General features: G+C 38.9%; 1 protein-coding gene across 5 annotated transcripts in view; it reads right to left on the reverse strand.

Annotated features, from left to right (window-relative positions):
• Positions 1–2,711: 2,711 nt before the first annotated feature.
• Positions 2,712–20,655, reverse strand: part of FAM210A (family with sequence similarity 210 member A) — a 29,047-nt gene continuing 11,103 nt past the window's right edge. For 3 of the 5 annotated variants that reach the window (XM_067015293.1, XM_067015295.1, XM_067015294.1), the window contains exons 2-4: positions 13,245–13,758; positions 7,319–7,430; positions 3,655–5,384 (exon numbers count right to left, since the gene is read on the reverse strand). In XM_067015293.1, the coding sequence (XP_066871394.1) occupies positions 5,151–5,384; positions 7,319–7,430; positions 13,245–13,717 (819 nt within the window). In that variant the 5' untranslated portion in view covers positions 13,718–13,758 and the 3' untranslated portion in view covers positions 3,655–5,150. Of the gene's footprint in view, positions 2,743–3,654; positions 5,385–7,318; positions 7,431–13,244; positions 13,775–20,655 lie in introns of those variants that run through there. The other 2 variants (XR_010836935.1, XM_059039907.2) reach the window with 2 other exon arrangements.

Here is a 20,655-nt window from a genome sequence, read left to right on the forward strand (position 1 = left end):
CAGCTCCAAAAATACAAAGAATTTTAAAAGTTCCAAAGCAGGTACTTACTTTACCTTACTTAGTTCCTTGATTTGAATGTCTGACCCGGCTCTCCTGCGCCTTTCTTCAACTACAACTACTGGCCTCAATATTCTGAAGTGACCCACTAGAGGGAAAATTGGGTTTATGACTAAGAAAACTTCTATTAATCTAAAATGCTTCCAAAATAATGCAGTTACAAAATGATCTAGATTTCTCAACAGAAGTTGCATTAGGTTTTGTGGACAAGTGTTTGACTGATAATATTTTCAATTTTTTTTGGAAAGTAAGACTTGTCCCTTATTTCCAAACCAAAAGAAGTGAGGAATGCAATTACAACCTACCATATCTTCCATCTTCTTCAGGAGGGGAATGACAAGCACATGGTGATGGAGCACGATGGCAACCAAGCCCTGTAACTCTACCTCCAGACCAAGGTGAATGGCAGGGCAGTCAATGTTTGAAGACTGGACAAACTGTTCCTCTGGGACCCTTGCAAAGAGAGAACCCAAACAGCCACTATTCTTAGAGAAGTAAAGCAACAGCCATAATTAAGTGGCAAGATTGTGTCCAAAGAAAATACTGAATCAAATTCAATAAAAGACAAATTAGTCAAAATGTGCTTCAAATCATTACAGAATCTCAAATCTCCTACTTAGAAGTGCATACAAAATAACAGCTTAATATTTGTGTATATAGAGGAAATGCTGTATGTTCTTTTTTTAAAACACAAACAAACCCTCAATTAGTGTTAAGGAGCTGAAACATCTCATTGTTTTACCTTATTTAGATTATACTAGGTAGATTTCATATAGATTATATTAGATATATTTCATATATGATACACTTAAAAGTAATCTTATGAAATCACCCAAATGGAGTAAAAGGCTGACTTTCAGCAGGTACCTGATGAGAAAGTCAGGAAACACCTGCAAGCTTTCTGTCCCGCTCTTACTGAGGAGTGGGCCATAGCGCCTGCCCACCAGAGGGAGGGAGAACCACATACTTACTGGCTACCGCAAGACAACCAGGCACGCTTGCATGCAAACTCGCCTTTTTCTTTTTCACTTCAAAGAGAGTTTTCTACCATTTAAAATGGTCAAAATTCAAAGCAGAAAAAGCTGGACATAGGGAGGGAGGGAGGGAGAGGTAAAGAAAGAAGAAAGGTTCTATGCATTCCTCACAGTCAGGAAGAATGAGAATATATTGTGGCTACACGTGGAACATCTCTGACCTGTCCTACAACTTCTGCTGTTATGGACCATGCTGTCCCAGAGAAAACACAACGTGAAAGTGCTTTCTGTTCGTCTCAGGCTCCATGAGCCCTCTTACCTGTAGAGAGAAACCACAACTGCTGAGGAGGACTTTGGGGCTGCCTGTGCACGTCCCACAAATACTGTCCAAGTCAGCGGAATAACATCATACTCTGCCTTGAAGGCTTCTGAAGTCAAGCCGCATTCTCTCTGCTGAGAGAATCATTCTTATCAAAATAGCCAGATAATTGCCACAAGATAATTATGATCTGTCATCATTACTGTTGGTGGCTGCCAGTGATTTATGGGGAAGAATACAGCTTGATTTTCAAAGCCTAACCCTGAAGAAGCAAGACAACCAAAAACTTGTATTAATGAGTTAAAATGAACCAGCTTGACATGGAAGTCACAGAGGAAAAAAATCTCAAAGAGGGAAAACTATACCTAATCGGCACAAACTTAGCATTTCTCATATGTAAGTTACAAGCTCAAAATGCAGGAGAAATATCTTTCAAAAATCAGAAAGCCAGGCCAAAATTCATGGCTGAAGACAAATCCTGGCCAAGTCTCTAAGGGAAGGAGAATTCTTGCCTCTATTGTTCCTTTGGGTCAAGGAGGCAGAATCTTTTGGGTACTCCGTAATATACAGATGGACCAAGAAGACCAAACAAACCTTCTATTTGCAGAATGAATAATTAAAAGCACCCACCTCTGGTTCTGCAGATTTCTGGTTCAGGTGTTTAAATTCCAAGGCGGTAGAGAGGCCCACACTTTTTATGAACACTCCTGTGCAACTCCGGCCTCTAGGCCAATGTGACTGGACGCACCGTAGACCACGGCTCGGGAAAAACCAACTGAGTAAGCATCTAATACCAAAACTACTTCAAACCAATGTTGGTAACACTTAATCTAAATGTATTTTACTTTCTTCTAAACTAACTCCATATCTTCCCTATGGAGATTCAATTTTGAAAATCTGAAATAAATGAAGGTCCCCATTTTAAAAAGTAAGCTGTAGCCAACACAAGAAATACGTCTATATTAACATGAAAGCAAGTATTTTTCAGACAGAATCCTTTAATAATTCAGAAATGTATATCTCACCAATGCATTTTATAAAAACAGTATCATCTCAAACGTATCAGGAAAGATGCACGTACTCTTTCTAACTCATTCGCTAAAACATTTTCTGTCCATTTCATTACCATCACCATACTCTACAATCTTCTACGGTGGCTTTGTTCAGAACATCTGAATTTGGATAAGAAATCCTCAAGATGAACCAAGTGGAAAGAACACAAGAAAGAGCTAGATATGTCTAACGTACAACTTGCTTCTTTTCTTCAAACACCTCTTCGCCCAAACTGTTAGGATGTTTATAAAATTCCTGGAATTACCTTCTGAGGTCACTGAAATAAGTCAGCCAATAGCTCCATTGCGAGCATAAAGGACTACAGTAACATCTTCCATCTGTAAATAAATGGAAGGCAGATTCTATAACAAATAACCTGACGATTATATTTGAAGGCATAGTTTTATTATTTTCACTAGTGGCAGGAAGGTGACCTTAATACATGAACTCTTTCTCCTTTGTTGGAATCTGCAAATAGCACCCTACTGTATGCAAAATGTTGGTTCAGTAAGAGACATTTTTGTGGTACTTTAAAAGGTTGGTTTTGCTATTTTTCTTGAATAAACTAAGTCTTTTTTTTACCTAATCTATTTTTCATTTCAATTGTTAATTTGCTGAGCAAACACTTTTTATCTATTTTATAGGTGTTAAATTAAATCTCAGCCACGGCTCCCTCTTTACCCTGTCAACAATCCTACTTAAATACAGATGTGCACACCAGACACAGCAAGTATGAGGCTTATTGTAAATAAAATGGTTATGATATTTACCACACATACATCCGGATAACTTAACTCAATGCCCACTATGTGCTGTTGGCCTGCTACGAATACTCTACATGCATATTCCAGGGGCCCCCCTTTCGGCTCTTTGTAGCTTCCCTTAAGGACTAGGTTAGCAAGATGAGAGCAGCAGCATTTGACAAGATCAGATATTCCTGATACCAAATAATGACAAAAGAACTTCTTACAACTGCAGAGAATGTTTTACAAGAGAATTTCAAAGCACTCCCTAGTATCTCACTTTCTGTAACTGGACAAACGCAACACAATTATGAAACTGGATGGCAACAAATCTCAAACGGGCTGAACCAAAGGTGGAAACTCAGGGTTATTAGTGCTTCTAAGACCCACAATTTATCCTCATTGGAAAACACGCCCTATGCAACATGAAAAGTAAAAAGAAAGTTTCATGTAACACATGATTTTAAGCCAAGCAGTCTCAGTGGTTAAAAATAAACAAACAAGAAATTTGTTAATATCCATCTTAGCATTTAATATAGCAAAAATATGATTTAATAAACAAGCTAAAACATGTTCACTGTTTTTAGATTTGAAAATGTGCTGTCGATTTGAAATCACACGTTCGTTCTGTATCAGGAGACAAACCATCCTGCCTGATCAGGCCTGCATGTGGCAGAGTGAGCCCTGCCCCCTCACCACTCCACCCACCCCCACAAAGAAGTGTCCAACCACAGCACAGCCAACATAATGACGAGACGTATCAAATGCAAACATTTTTTTCCCTTTAAAGTATTCTCTAAATTTGGTCAAACTCAGTATTTAATATGAAAACCCTGCCTCACAGCAGTGATGCCTGCGGCCTTATCAGATCACTCACAACAAAGACAATCTAGAAAGAGGCCATTCCCTCTTTCAGCTCAAAGGTTAGAACTGAAGTAAAGGCAGTTAGAGCAAAAGGAAACAAACACATCCTCTAACACACCCACACAAATTGTGGCAACTTTCACATCTGACAACGACTGAATTTCATTCCAAGCAGGTTTTAATGACAGCTTTGCTATTTAAAAAATTCAAGTAAAATGCTCAAGTAAGGATGTTTCAATGCAAGAGGAAAATAGCAGCTACAATCTTAAAATTTTACTCCATAATGGAATCAAGACTGACTATGGCTGGTGGAGACCAGGTGGCAGAGACAGGCAGGTCCCGTCCTCCCAAACGTGCACTGCCGAGAACCACAAGCTGCAGGCACTGCTAAGGGTGTCTGATCTCCACCATAAACTTAAGGTGTAATGATTTTCCCTTTTCCTCTGAGGGATCAGTTGGAGAGGACATGATGCAGGAATAACAGTTTTACATTCTGGGTGAGAAAGTGCTATGACCGCACAGATTTGCTTAAAAAATTTGATTATGGCAAGCTTCAAGTAAAAATCATTTTTAAAGGGTCAATTTTTCATTTACATATAACCAATACATCTTATTTACATATATATGACCCAATTTTCATTCAGCTTTCTTTATATGAAGTCTACATTTTAACTGGTATGTAACTATTATATACTATATTTAGAGAAAGACTAAATATCCTCTTATTCACAGGCAGTTCTGATGATAACAGTTTGTCTCCACATTGAGAAGTGAATGTCGTTAAAACCTCGAAGAATAACAAAGATGAAGACCTAGTGTTAAATCTGTGTAGGGCCGCACGAGCTATTCAAGGAATCAGCAGCTATCTAAACACAAAGCAAGGATGACTGAAGACATGGACCACTGCTTAACGCTGCTACTGACATGAAATTCTTATACTGGGTTCATTTTTTCTTTTCAAAAAACACTGATTTTTCTAGTGATGTTTAACTTTAAAAAGTTATCTTAGTTCTTTAACCCTCAGAGAACTGCTATATTTAGGCTGCTAACCAAAATAATAATCAAGAGCATGTACCTTTGTCCATAGTCCCCAAGGGTTAAAGTGCAGGAACTGTCTATAACCTGGTATATAAGGCACGCTATTCCACTTTTTTCTTAAAAGAAACCTTTCCTTTGGTTTCTTGCAGTTTTTCGGTGAGTCTGTCCTTTGTCTCCTCCATCTTCTCTGTGAGGAGCTCCTTTGTCTCCTCCATCTTGTCCTGCAGATACTCCTTCACAGGAGGTGGCGTCGACATGTAGCCATGGCTGCGCAGATACTTCACAGTGAAGGAGGTCCCCCCCAGGGTCACAGTGTACCGCGCAGGCGTTGCAATCTGCAGGAAAATGAAATGGGCAGATCAGCACTGATTATAACTGTTGTCTTAAGTAAAAACAGTGTGAAGTTAACATTCTTGTTAATATCCAAACTATCACTTTATTGCTTCAAAAGGCTGTTACATCCTATATGGTTTTCCCTCCTAACATTCCATATTTGTCACCTAGACACTGACCCAGGATTAGAGAACATTCACAGGGGCAACACCAAAGTTCTGTACCCATGTGCTAGTGAACCTGGGGGGCAGACTCACTGAGAACCAGAGGGAGGACTCAGGACCCTCCCTATAACAAAGGCACGTGCGCTTCCACTCCCCAGAAACCCTGCCGACCTGCACACACTGTTCATCTAAACCGGCACCAAACTGAGGGGCAAGCACAGGCCAAATGTTTGTTCTTCACTGAGTTTAGTTTAGTTTCACTTCCAAATCTCTTTTCTTTGGCTTTTCCAGGCTTTATGCTACTTTCTCATTACAGTCTATGATGGGCTTGGCATCCCAACCAGGAACTTCCATGAGGCCAAAAAGTGGTAAAATGGCACACATACAGGAGACATGTACACATGTCAACTGACCAGAGGTTTAAGGTCCCAAACTAACTAGTAGATGAACTGGTACAAAGGGAGAATTGTAAGAGCAGAGGCTGCATCACATTCTGAGGCAAGAAACCTCAGTGTCTGCTGCTCTGAGAAACCAGGTTACAGAAACCAAACACCCAAGTGGACCCTCCACACCTCCTTCCTTGCACAGGAACATGAGCAGAGCCACTGCTGACACCAGCCCACCTGCGTGCCAGTCTTGTGTTTCAATTTCAAGCAGGCCAACAGGCACTGAGCACTGATGTGCCTCCAGAGCACAGCACAGGCACAGTGGAAACACAGACAGAACTCTAAATTCCTAGGAGCTCATGATCAAAGACAACAGACATTAAAAAAAGACCTAACACACAGACTGTGAAATGAGAGCATGGGATAAGGAACAGTTATAATTAGTGAAGTGGTTTCAACCATCATGACAGTTGGATTAAGGTTAAATTATATACACTGTAACTAAAAACTTGATAATTTATTAATTTAATAAGTTTTAATGTTGAATAACTCAGCAATTAAGCTTTAGCTCTCTAGTCAAAATTATCATATAAGAAATCTCCCAATATTTCAGAGGATTTTAATGAGGATGACAGAATAAAACAACATTATTTTTGAGTACTACTATAAACCCATAATTCTAAGTATTTTCATGACAGAAGTAAAATAACATCTAGTTTCCCAATGTCTTCTACCTGTTTTCTTAGGATAAAGCCACATAGAACCTAATTTTTTGTCAGTTGAGAAAAATTAGATTAATATAGTTAAATTTCACAATTTACAATAATGAGTCTTCTCTTCCAAAATAAAGACCCGTAAGTGTAAAAACTACCTATTTTCAAAGATGTCATTGTCTGAATCCAGACAACTGTAAAGACAATGAACTCCAAAATGAAACATACATTACATCAACAACTAAGTCTAAGGTTTATCACATAAAACAATTTGATTAAACTTTACTATTTTACTTTTTGGAAAGATAAACTATTATAAACAGTAAAATAAATGCTAAATTTCACTAACATGTCAGGTGGCATGTGGATCTCTGAATAAGGAAAATTAATGTACTATCAATAGGAGAAATGTCACAGAGACAACCTGTTCATTAGAAATTCAGAAGTCTCACTTTGTCTCATCACAGCAGGTTATGAAAATCCTACCTATTCTTAAGGCAATTCTCCCTAAACCACCATTTTATTCACCCTTAAAAATTTTAGTTTACTTTTAATCATTAGACATGTAAGAGATGAAACACAGTATTTTAAGTTACAAAGGTAACCCTGGGAGCAAGCACGGAGTGCTACAGAGGTTCAGTGTGAGGCGCCATCTACCCACAGCAGTACCTACCTTAAACAGGGCATATGCTGTTAGTGCATTTCCACTCTGGGAATTTTTCAGAATGTTTACTACGCTGTCAGGTAACCCAATAAGTTCTAGAAAAGGAACGACATTCACTCCTCTAAGAAAGAAACAGAAAGTAATTTATATATACATATAGATAAACTTTTAGCGATAAATATTTTCAAAAGATTATCTGAAAACATCAAAACCAAATTCTGTTTAAAAGTCAATTGTGCACCACCAAGCACTCTAATTTCACTCTAAAGGAACAACGTGTGCATGAACACCAGCGTCCTACTGTGTCTCACTGTTCACAGCTTCTGTTCATGGACATCCCTAACTAGCACACTGAGAAAAATAGAATCATTTATCAGAGAAAAATTAATAGCATTAAGTAATCTAAGAGAAATGATCAGAAATGATTCTGATCATTCACCTGATCTTAGAATCTTTAGTTCCTTAGAATGATCCAACTCAAAGTTTAAGACCTAAGATTTTTTACCTCTAAAATTACATGTCAAACTATACTATTATCATAAAAACAAGTGATATTATAACACCACTTACTGTGTTATTATGCAAAAAATAAATGATTCTATGGGTTTCATGAAAACTTCAATTATTCTAAAAACATGCTTCTATTCTATTATCAGACTTAAAAGGCAGGTAAAGAAGGAATTATCATGAATTGCAACAAATTTTTGGAGGGAGGGAAAGGCAGCAGAAAAAGTCTCTAATCCAACTGGTAAGCCCTAATTTCTTCTTAGTTTCCCTGAGTGTCAAGTTTGCCATGCCGGAACACTCGTGCTCTCCCACTCTCTCCCTCACTGCTTGTAGTTTTGCAGACATTGTGAGCCTTCACCTCAAATCACAACAAGGCTCTTGTTCTGTGCTCCTCCTTCATAAACATAATATAATCATCACAGCCAGGATACTTAACATGTAGGATAGTATATAGTTAATACAACAGTACGTTATTTAATGTTAAAATTCCCTGAATTGTCCGGTGAGTCCCTTGTCACTATCTTGTCATGTCTTCCAGTTCTTCTCCAGAAGCGCTGCTCAGCACTTTCTGTTGAGGAGGAAGGCAGGACGTCTTTTTTGATGCTGAGATTTTTGAAGCTCCCAGGCCAGCTCTGTGGTAGAACAGCCTTTCATTTGGATTTGTCTGATTGTTTCCTCATGATTAAATTTGGGGTAAATGTTTTCAGATAGGAAAGCTGCAGAGCTGATTCTATATCCATCGCAGAGGATCACAACAGGAGCCACACACTCAGTCTGTCCTGTGAGTGCTGACCTGGTGTTTGACTTGTGGTGTGAGTTTGACTTGTGGTTAAGGTCGGGTCCACAGGTTGCTCCTCTGTACAAGTACTCTTCCTCTTTGTAATTAAGAAAGGGAACAGCCTGGATACATTATTATTACAGTAGTAATAATCGCCTAGTTTATTTTTAATATTAAAAAATAATTTGCTTAACTGGGGAAAAGCTGTCCCTCTCTGATTTCACTATAATACTAGGAGATCAGAGACTAATCTCAATAGATAGGATGATCATCACCAGGAATTACTGGCCATCTACACAAGAGGAAACCAGATAACTGAAGGAAACTTTAAAGAGTAAGATTTAAAAATTAACTACAAGTCCAATCCAGTTTCTTTTATCTCCACCCTCATTTCCTTTTCAAATCTCTTAAACAACAGAATCCCACTGAAGCAAGACTTAGTACTACAAAGATTTAGCGATTCTGTGGATCTAATCAAGTCACTAGGTACAATAACATCCTACCATAACATGCTAATCATCTCTTCTGGTACCCGTACAATTACCAAATTATTTCATTAATTATTTCTTAGTTCAGACTAAGCCCAGTATGTAAAATCTACATATTTAATGGCAATCATGCAGGGGGGAAAAAGACAAACATTTGGCTAAATATAAGACAAAACTGAGTGATTTAAAAACACAAAAAACAACTGGGACTTCCCTGGTGGTCCCGTGGTAAAGAATCTGCCTTACAACGCAGGGGATGCGGGTTCGATCCCTGGTCAGGGAACTAGGATCCCACATGCCACGGGGCAACTAAGCCCACGTGCCACAACTACTGAGTTCGTGCGCCTCAACATGTAGCCCACGTGCCACAAACTACAGAGCCCACATGCTCTGGAACCCGTGTGCCACAAACTACAGAGCCCATGTGCCCTGGAACCCACCCGCCACACCTAAAGAGAAAACCCACAGGCCACAACTAGAGAGAAGCCCGAGCACAACTAGAGAGGAGCCCGCACACCACAACGAGGAGCACTCGCACCGCAACGAAAGATCCCGCATCCCTCAACAAAGATCCCACGTGCTGCAACTAAGATCCAACATAGCCAAAAATACATAAATAAATAATCTTAAAAAAAAACTATCATAAAAACAATAATGACCAAGATATCTTGCATAAGTATCCTGTGTAAAATAAAGAAGCAACCACCTGGTCCCACTTTTTCCTAAACTATTGATTTGATGACTTAACTTTTAAAAAATAACTTTCATTTCCTTTGGAATTACTATGAAGCATTAATGAGGGTCTGATCCAAATAGTAATATCCACTTTTGTCGCAAAAGTTCCCTCAGCCTGACAGAAACCTGTGCTTCACAAACCACCAGCTTTATGGATGTTCCAAATGATGCAAAAGTACATCCACAGTCTGGATGAAGTGCAGTGAAAACCAGTCAGGACTGTGCCTCAGAACGGATCTGTAACTTTAGAAACTTGAGGCCCAAACTCAAGGCATCTAAACGTAGAGACAAAACCATCATCAAAGAGCTTCATTTGACCAAACAGAGAACTTCTTGTTAGAAGATGAAAGATTCTGCAAACTTTTCCAGAGAGAAGCAACAACAAAGCTTAGTTTAAAATAAAATGTATAGACTTCCCTGATGGCGCAGTGGTTAAGAATCTGCCTGCCAATTCAGGGAACACGGGTTCGAGCCCTGATCTGGGAAGATCCCACATGCTGCGGACCAACTAAAACTAAGCCCGTGTGCCACAACTACTGAGCCTGCACTCTAGAGCCCACAAGCCACAACTACTGAGCTCACGTGCCACAACTACTGAAGCCCATGAGCCTAGAGCCCATGCTCTGCAACAAGAGAAGCCATCACAATGAGAAGCCGGCTCACCGCAAAGAAGAGTAGCCCCAGTTCGCCGCAACTAGAGAAAGCCCGTGCACAGCAACAAAGACCCAATCCTGCCAAAAATATAATATAAATTAATTTTAAAATTAAAAATAAATAAATAAAATCTATGAGGACGCACAATTTAGATCTCCCTGAAATAAAATGTTTCAAAAGCCTGACATCTTCATCAGTGCATTAACTAAATACAGAATGGCATTTTGCTCTGTGGTGCTGAGAGGCAGTAATGCTAATTGTCGCTCAAGTTACAAATTATGTTTTCCCTTTTCTTTTAATAGTAAGTAGGCAACAAGCAAATAACAGAGAACTTTTTCCAGCTAAAACCAAATAAAATAAACCCAGCCTCTAGTCAGTTGAATTGAAAACCTGTATTTAACACAATCAACTCCAACATCACAATAAAATCATCTCACAGTGAAAGGTACACTGCCATTCAAACATACACTAATATTTTCTAAGTATCACTTTCCTTGGAACAAATCAACTTTCAATTTCTCAAGCATTAAGGATTTCACAAAACATTAGGGACTGTTCTGGAAAGCAACACATCCTACCTGATATAACTTAGCTATGTGATGCTGTAACAGAACTGGACCAATGGTCATGGTGGGGCAGTAGAGCTGGGTCTGGGAACCAAATTTCCATGCTGACAAAAAGCCAAAGGCAGGTGGTGGTGGATAAGGTATAGGAATTTAAAGTGGACAGTCCCACCACATTTACACACAGGCATCCACAGAAAAAAGAGGGGGAAGGACAAAACCAAGAAAGGTGCACTCCACAGAGGACAGCAGAATGTCACCACAACTGCATCAGTGCAGACACCACCGAAAACGTCCTAAGTCTAATTAATATTACTAGGTTATTTGAAGGCCTGTTTTTTTGGTTATAGAACTCTTTTACTGAAGGCAAGGAAAAGTAAAAGGAACAAAAGTACTCTTTTTAATAGTCCAAATATGAATCTCATATTCAATTATTAAAAACTTAGATTTCTCCCCCTGAGGCCAGGAGGCTGAATGCTTATTAAAGACAACCTAGCGAAGGCAAATGAAACATGGAAGAAACTCATCATCATCCACAACACCGAATCAGAAAAATCCTAAATGGCTCAAAACAGAAAATTCAATATGTAGTAAACTATTCATTAAATAGAAGAACTGAATGCCTATGACATTTTAATGCAAAATGGTACATGATTTTAGGCTCTGTTAAAACACTAAGGGCAGTTCTGAAGATTTTTATAAATATTTTTTATACACGTCCAGAAAATGTCATTAATAAACAAAAAGATAATTCCATAAAATGCACATATAAGAATCTCTGCAAAGAAAGGAACAATTCTTAAAGAAAATAATGATACATAATGAAGAAGGAAATAACTGAATAATAAGAACTAAATAGAAAGATATGAAAAGAAACAGAACAGCATCAATTACACAAGGTTTAAAAAAAAATCCTTTTATTCAATAGAGCTTTTGTAAAGAAACATTTCTAATCCCGTGTTTCCCAAGAATAAGGATGGTCTCCATTCCATCATCTTTTAATTTAATAAATGATAAGCTTTTTCCAATGAGTGAGCTTTACATTAAAATATTTAATACCTTATTATCAAACCATTAAATATAGCCAAAAGCTGAAAATCAGTGGACTTTTGGAAAGTATAAAATAATTCTAAACCCATTAAGGGAGTTTACAAAAACATCAAAGTGGTCTTCACTGTGCATCTCACTGCCTGCAGGATAATGAGCATACTGTTCAGAGGTCACACCCAGGCCACAGCAAGAAAAGCCACATAGCGCTCGGGACAGGCACACGCCGGCACACTCAGTTCTGCTGGTGGCAGAAAGAAACTGGAAATCATTGGGAATCTGTTTCTACGTGTACTCCTGCTCCTAAAACAGTGTGAATGATACAACTCACTTTAAAAGAAAGGAACAGTATTTAACAAGAAAGGTACATTTAGAAATTCTGTTTTATAATACCTGGAGGCTAGGACCACTAAATTAACTTTTTAAAAAACATTTATTTTATTGTAGTAAAAAATACCTAACATGAGATATACCCTCTTAACAAGATGTTAAACGTGTACAACAAATCAACTTCTGATCAGAACAAAAGACCTCACCTTGACATTCATCAGATGTAACATTAAAGCATAAGTCTGTAATTTGTTCATTTTTGTGTCTACAACAGATATAAGCCAGGCTTTGCAAAATCTTACTAATTTCCAACCAAAACCATACACATGGCAAGATAAGTTATCTTTTCACGTTGATAAACACTGTAAGAAACATATAAGTACAGAACTAACTCATGGTGCTGCCAAATCTCTGGAAGCTGTAATTTTATTCCTGTGCTATCCTATATGTTGATGGGACACAAGCATAGTGATTAAGGTTTGAAATCATACTCCAGGTTATTTTGGGAAAAACTAAGTTATTTTGACTTATTCTTGCTTAATCTGTTTTCTCATTAATAAACTGGGAATAACTGCACTACCTGCTTCATACGGTTGCTGTGAGAATTAAATGAGATGATACAGTTATAAAAATTTTAGCATAATACCTGCTGTACACAGTAAGCAAATGTTAGCTACTGTTATTAAAACGTGGAAAACTGCTATGAAAAAGGCATCCTCTATCAATTGAAGACATTAAAGCATTTAAAAAACTACTTAAAGGCTTTCATTAGTACAATTAAGATTAACATTCTGATAAAACAGGGAAAGGCGCTCAATCAAGAAAAAACTTACTTTATGGCTGCATAATAAAACGTTCCAAACCAAACACCAGAAGTTATTAGATGCACTGGAATCAAAACTTTTCCATATTGTCTAAATGTTTTCTTAAATCGTTGATAAAGACTAATTGATCTGTCTTGTAAAGGATCAGGTTCTTCCTTTTTTTCAGAGGGAGTTCCTGGGGATGTAGCACTGGATGACAGAACCCTCTTGGATAAGATATCTTGCTCCCACTGTTTATGAAGGACCCCTGGTTGGGGTGGGTGAGCAATGAATGGCTTCCTTTCCTTTGCAACACACTGGGCAGCAGGTAAGTGCAGCCATCGTTTCTGAGGGCCCTGTACCCAAACCACTCTGGATTCCGAGGTATACAAAAGTAATGGTCCCTTCGTGTTTTGACAGTGTCCCAAAAGACCAGCTTTATCTGGTTCCATGCATGTCCTATGTGCAAGTCGGAATATAGTCTTTGGTACATTCCATTGCATTTTGAAGAACGGAGATTGATGGATTTCAGCTTCTATAGAGACTAGATTAAAAAAAATTAGATTATACATAGATTTCCATTATAAACCAATCTACTTAAACATGTATCATTAACTATTAAGAAGCAAAAGGATAGACATTGTTACCAAATCCACAGAAATTAATGTTAAGGTATATAGTTCTACCATACCACAATTTTAGAATTTCATTAAAACACATCATTTAAATATGATATAGTAAACCAGTCCAAAAGACATCACGGACGGTAAGATTTCCGGGCTACTTTATTGCTACAAAAGGGATATTTGTAGGGCTTCTGTCATTCTACAAAGAAGCAGTGTAGTATAACAGAAAAATCAGATATGGAAGCTAAAGAGCTGGGCCCTAATGTTTCGGGGTCATAATTCTGTGCAACCGTCTTTTAGATTTGAAGCCTAAACCCACTAGTAAAACAAGGATTATTTAATAGGTTTTTACAAGAATTATATGAAATTTATGATGAAAAAGTGCTTTTGTAAACTAACAAGCATCATATAAGTGTTAGTTATTAAAATATTAAGATCTGATGAATAGTTGATATCAATATCATTTATTCTATAATGCCTTTAAATTATATAAAATTTTAAATTACATGTTATTAACTGGTGAGAACAGACTTTTCCAGATAGCTAAAACTTTGTTAAAAACACAGGATAGTATAATTTAAAAAAACATGGACTTTGAAATAAGATGGGCTCAGCTGAGTTAACAGTGGTATTATTTTGAGCAAATTACTTAGCCTCTCTAGACACAAAGTTTCCCCACTGGTAAAATAGAATTATTGTATGCATTATTATGTAGCAAATCAGTTCCCTTCCCTCAACATCAGGTAGTGCTACCTAACCCCTAATCTTCACCCACACCTTGCACCAGCTACCTCTCCAATTCTAATACATTGAGAATAGATGATCTTATTTTTAATAAACTGTGTACTTAATAAGAATCACAAGTTTTGAGTTAGCACCTCAGTAAATTAGCACTCCAACAAATACAGATACAGCATTTTACATGAATGTTTGTTACCTGGGATGCAAAGCTGCCATTTAAAAACAACTACTAACAAACTGTCTCCTTATAAAATTAATCCCAGACTCATCCCTTCCTAATTAATAATTAACTTAGCTCCTATCAGGCTCTCACAGATGATCCAACAACACAAGGCAAATGAGCTGTGAAATGAAACTGCAAATCTTGCAAAATAGACTCCCAGGAAGCCTTTAAAGGTGATACTGGAGATGGCTGCATCAAAGCAAAGCCAGTGAAAAGTGACAGAAGACTCAGACCAGTTAATTACCAAAGAGAAAAGCTACAGGGTAATGACATGTGCTTCAAATAAAGAATGATTTAAACACTAAATGACTAAGAAAGGCCATTCAGAGAAATGACTAAGTCCGTAATTATTTTTACAAAACTGACTTATTTTTTTGTTGTGAGTTAGACAGTAAGTAAAGGATATCTTATTGTGCTCTCCTACCACCTCTACTTTATCTATAAATCCATGCCATACCTTACATCAAGGGGGAGAAACACCAACTGGTTATTTATTCTAAGAATTAGCTCAGTTGGAATTATAACCTAAAATCTGTCAAATATACAGGTGTTTTCTGAACTCAAAAGGCTTTCTTTTTCTCTTTAAAACTTATTTCCTTTACAGGGCAGTTTCCCAGGAGGTGAAGTTCCCAGAAGTCTAACTTTCACTGGATTATTATGTGTTTGTGTTAGTGAATAAAAAGAAAAAGGATTTTTTTAAAAGCCTCTTTCCAAGCTTCCAGTTTGCATCCTTTCCCCCGGTTTTAACCATTTCCCTCCCATTTTTAAAAACAGCTTTATTGATATAATTCACATATTATACAAGTCACTTATTCAAGGTGTAAAATTCACTGATTTTTGGTATATTCACAGTTGTGAAACCATCACCACAATCTAAATTTAGAACATTTTAATCACCACCAAAAGAAACTCCACATCTATTGCAGTCACTGCCCATTCCCTCACCCTCCCAGTCCCAGGCAACCACTTAGTGTACTTTCTGTCTCTACACTTGTCTATTCTGGACACTTCATATAAATGGAATCACAGTATGTTATCTTTTGATCTGAATCATGGGGAGCTGGGGATGTTGTGGGGGGAGTGGAAGTGGTTTGAAAATAGATTCCTGGACTCTCTTAGAACTAACAAATCAGAATGTCCTGCAGTCAAGTCGCACCCGACAATATGAACTCAAGAACCATTTCTCTAAGCCCATCAAATGGCTTCAGTGCCAGATGCAGCATGGCGGCAAAAATATCATCCATCATCATCATCATAATGGTAAGATGTTTTTGATTTTGAGCCCTTACTATGTGGTTGGTGCTTTACAAACATTTTACATGTATTAACTCTTTTTATTCTTGTAACAACCCTATGAAGGAGGGACTATTGTCATCACTTTACATTTGAGGACACTGAATCAGAGAGAGGAAATAGCTTGCCCAATGTCACTCAACTGCTGAGTGGAGGAGCTGGGATTCAAACCTAGTTTAATCCCAGGCCCATACTGGGTCACTAAGCTAACATGGCCACTTCTAGAAGGAAGAGACAGTGCCAATTTTCAGCAAACCAAGACATATAAGGCACATGGTCAAAGCTCCCTAAGGAAACATAGGGCCCCCAAAATGAGTCAAATTTTACTTTAAAAACTAAAATTAAATCAATTTAAATTTAACTGGCAATGGGTGGGTGATGGCTAGACTCCCAAAGGTATCCAATCACAATAATGGTGACATACACATTAAGCCTCATGCGATTTCAAGGAACAAACCTACTTCAGATGAGTGCAAATAAAAGTAGAGAGCAGGCAGAGACTGAGTAGTATATTCAATATTCTGGAGTGAACAGGCTTCAGGAACATAAAATGACAAAGTAGAAATTTTCTTGTCTCACAGCTAGCACCTGTGTATAATGGCCTCAGCTCATTGGCAGCTTCCATTTCTTGATTTTACTAGTCTGCTCATATTTTCGATTAAAGATAAATGTTTCTGGTTACTGGCCAATAATGGAGGTGCCATTCCTCATAAGCCCTACCCAGATCAAGTGAGCTATATCTGGACAGGTGAATGAGTGGGCCTGAAGAAGTTCTGAACTAACAGGCCCCCAAAGCATTTCTGATACAAATGGAGAATCTGGAGAACTTAATCTTGAATTTCTTCCAGTGAAATACAGTAATTCCAGTAATAAATATTTAAATCATGAGACTTAGCTTATTTCCTACAGAACAGTGACACGTTATTTTCCTGCTCCAGCAGCATGAAACTTTCATGTCTAGAGATGAGGGCACTGTTCTGAATTGCTTAGAATAATTTCTAAGTAAAGCCTGGTTCTTTTAATGACCTACTTAATTTTAGTGAGCAGGCTATAGCGTCTAACTTAAAATGGAAAGCGTGGAATCTGAGAGGTCAGACTGCCTGGGTTCAAATTCTGAAAACCTTATTTATAAACTATGTAACCTTTGGACAAGTTTATTAGCCTCCCTATGCCTTGGTTTCCAATTTGTAAAATGGAGTTAATAACAGAACCTACTTCATAAGGTTGTTGTAAGAATAAAATGAATGAATACATGTAAAAGGTTTAGAAAATACCTAGCATGCAGCAAGTGCTCAGGAAATATTACAAGTTATTATTATAAGTAAGCAAGATAGTCTATTGCCCTTATTTGCAGTGGTAAAGCCTGGAGATCAGTGCTTGAGCCAAAAGGAGATTCTATAGGATAAACAGTTGCTTAGAATGGGTCTGGCCCAAAATTTAAAATTTATATGAAACTGTAACTGTAACTAATCAATTCCCTAATACCTAACCTTTCAGAGACAGGGCTCAGGACCAGGCATGAGGAAGCAGTAACACATGTCTGAAAGTCAGGAGCCTCTCACGTAGTCCTGAGGCAGAGCAAAGTAAAGTGAAGACACAGTGGTCAAGAGTAAAGGCATAGGGGCTTCCCTGGTGGCACAGTGGTTAAGAACCCGCCTGCCAATGCAGGGGACACGGGTTCGAGCCCTGGTCCAGGAAGATCCCACGTGCCGCGCGCAGCAACCAAGCCCGTGAGCCACAACTACTGAGCCTGCACTCTACAGCCTGCGAGCCACAATTACTGAGCCTGCGTGCCATAACTACTGAAGCCCCTGCACCTAGAACTTGTGCTCTGCAACAAGAGAAGCCACCACAATTAGAAGCCCACGCACCACAACAAAGAGTAGCCCCCATTCGCCGCAACTAGAGAGAGCCCGCATGCAGCAACGAAGACCCAACACAGCAAAAAATAAATAAATAATAAATAAATTTTTTTTTAAAAGAGGAAAGGCATAAGGAAGCAGTGGGAACCATGAGGGAGAGGGAGAGGGAGAGGGATGGGGATAGGGAGAGGGGAGCTGAGTTAAAGGAATGAAGGGGAGGGTAGATGGACTGGAAACAAATGCCAGTGAGAAAGCACAAATATTAGAGTGCTGTTGGGATTCTAGGGCCACTATATCCTGAAATTGCAGTTCCATGAGGCCCAATGAGTTAGTTTATGAGGCTCCTTTCCTCCCTCTATATCCTTACCATACCCATACTGCTCAAAGTTATATGAGCATTTTTCTGTTCCTCACACCTGGAAGCCTAAAACATTAAAGCAGCACTAGAAATACAATAGCTGCAAAAATTAACTAATTTATACTCTGTTCTTACATAAGAAATTAAAAAACAATGACTAAAAAGTTAGAGTTGAAGAAACATATTTCAATAGCAAAACTTGGTTCTCTATTATGTGAATTCAAAGTAATTCTTTTGTCAAACAAATTCTTATTTGGAAGTCCAACAAAGGAAATAAATAGAAGCAAAGTTGCTCAGATTAAAGCAGGAGTGAGAGGAATGGAGCCTCTGGTTTGCCCCCACCTCCTCCAGCTCATAGGGCACTGCCACAGAAGCCCTAACAGTGAGAACAAAATCTCTGTGAATGTTGGTCCTATTTTGCCTAACTGCCAGTTCCCCACCAGTCACAACATCGGCACTTATTCCTACTGAAGCAAGCTCCTGAGCTCCACAGGCTAGATAAGAAACTCCAAGGAAAATGTAACAGATATTGGAATTTTCTTGGGGCCTGCCCACTAGCAGGACAACACAAGCTTCGTGACACCCCAGACCCCATACCCAACTGTGTCAGGAACCAGCCCCATCCACCAGCTATCTGACACTAGCTCTGAGACCCCTGAGCCCTGCAACCAGACTCCAGGACCTGGCTCTGTCTGCCAATAGGCTGGCACTAACCCCAGGACCTACCTTCACCCACTAGTGGGTGAGCAGCAGCCCCAGAGTCTCCTGGACCCTGACTCCGCTCACCAGTGAGCCAGCCCTAGCCCCAGGGCCCCCTGGGTTCTGCAGTCAGCCACCTTGTGACCTGGTCCTGCCAACCAGTGGCCAGCAGCCTCCACACAAGGCAGGGCTTGGCAACCAACCAGACCAGGGGCCAACCAAGCCTACCAGACTGCCCACAAAGTCAGCCCACTACAACAGGAGGACCCATGCAGCCCTCACAGGGGGAAGCACTAGAAAGCTAGGGTGATGAAAGGGAAGTGCACTGCTGGGACACATAGGATGTCTCCTACAAAAGGCCACTTCTCCAAGGTCAGGAAATGTAATTAACTTATTAGTTATGTTACAACAAAAACAGCAACTTAGGCAAAATGAAGCAAGAGAGGAACACATTCCAAATGAAGGAACAAGATAAAACCCCAGAAGAAGAACTAAAACTAGAGACAGGTAAGCTACTTGATAAAGAGTTAGGGCAGTTATCATAAAGATGATCAAATAACTCAGGAGAAGAATGGATGCAGAGAGATAAGTTAGAAGCTTTAAAAAAGAATTAGAAAATATAAAGAACAACCAAATAGAAATGAAGAATACAATAACTGAAATGAAACATACGCTAGAAGGAATCAACAGTATACTTAGTGATACAGAGGCATAGATCAGTGAGCTGGAAGACAGAGTAGTAGAAATCACTGTTCTGAACAGGAAATAGAAAAAACAATGAGGGCCTCTCCAGTGGTGCAGTGGTTGAGAGTCCGCCTGCCGATGCAGGGGATGTGGGTTCGTGCCCCGGTCTGGGAGGATCCCACGTGCCGCGGAGCGGCTGGGCCCGTGAGCCACGGTCGCTGAGCCTGCGTGTCCGGAGCCTGTGCTCCACAACGGGAGAGGCCACAGCAGGGAGAAGCCCATGTACAGCAAAAACAAAAACAAAAAGAGAAAACAATGAAAAGAAATGAGAACAGTTTAAGAGACCTCTGGGAAAACATCAAATGGACCAATATTCACATTATAGGGGTCCCAGAAGGAGAAGAGAGAAAGGGGCTGAGAACATATCTAAGGAGGTAAAAGACCTGTACTTGAACACTGATGAAAGAAACTGAAGATGACACAAACAAAAGGAAAGATATACCATGTTCATAGATTGGAAAAATATTGTTAAAATGACCATACTACCCAAGGCGATCTTCAGATTCAATGTAATCTCTATCAAAATACCAAGAACATTTTTCACAGAAATAAAAAAAATAATTTCAATATTTGTATGGAAACACAAAAGACCCCAAATAGCCAAAACAATCTTGAGAAAGAACAGAGCTGGAGGAATCAGTCCCTGACTTCAGAGTACAATAATCAGTATGGTACTGGCACAAAAAGAGACACATAGATCAGTGGAACAAAACAGAGAGCCCAGAAATAAACCCCTGCACTTATGATCAATTAATCTACAACAAAGAAGGCAAGAATATACAATGGAAAAAAGACAGTCTCTTTAGTAAGTGGTGCTGGAAAACTGGAACTACATGTAAAAGAATTAGAACATTCTCTAACACCATATACAAAAATAAACTCAAAATGGATTAAA

The sequence above is a fragment of the Kogia breviceps genome, chromosome 15 (assembly GCF_026419965.1).
Source record: "Kogia breviceps isolate mKogBre1 chromosome 15, mKogBre1 haplotype 1, whole genome shotgun sequence".
Lineage (NCBI taxonomy): Eukaryota > Metazoa > Chordata > Mammalia > Artiodactyla > Physeteridae > Kogia > Kogia breviceps.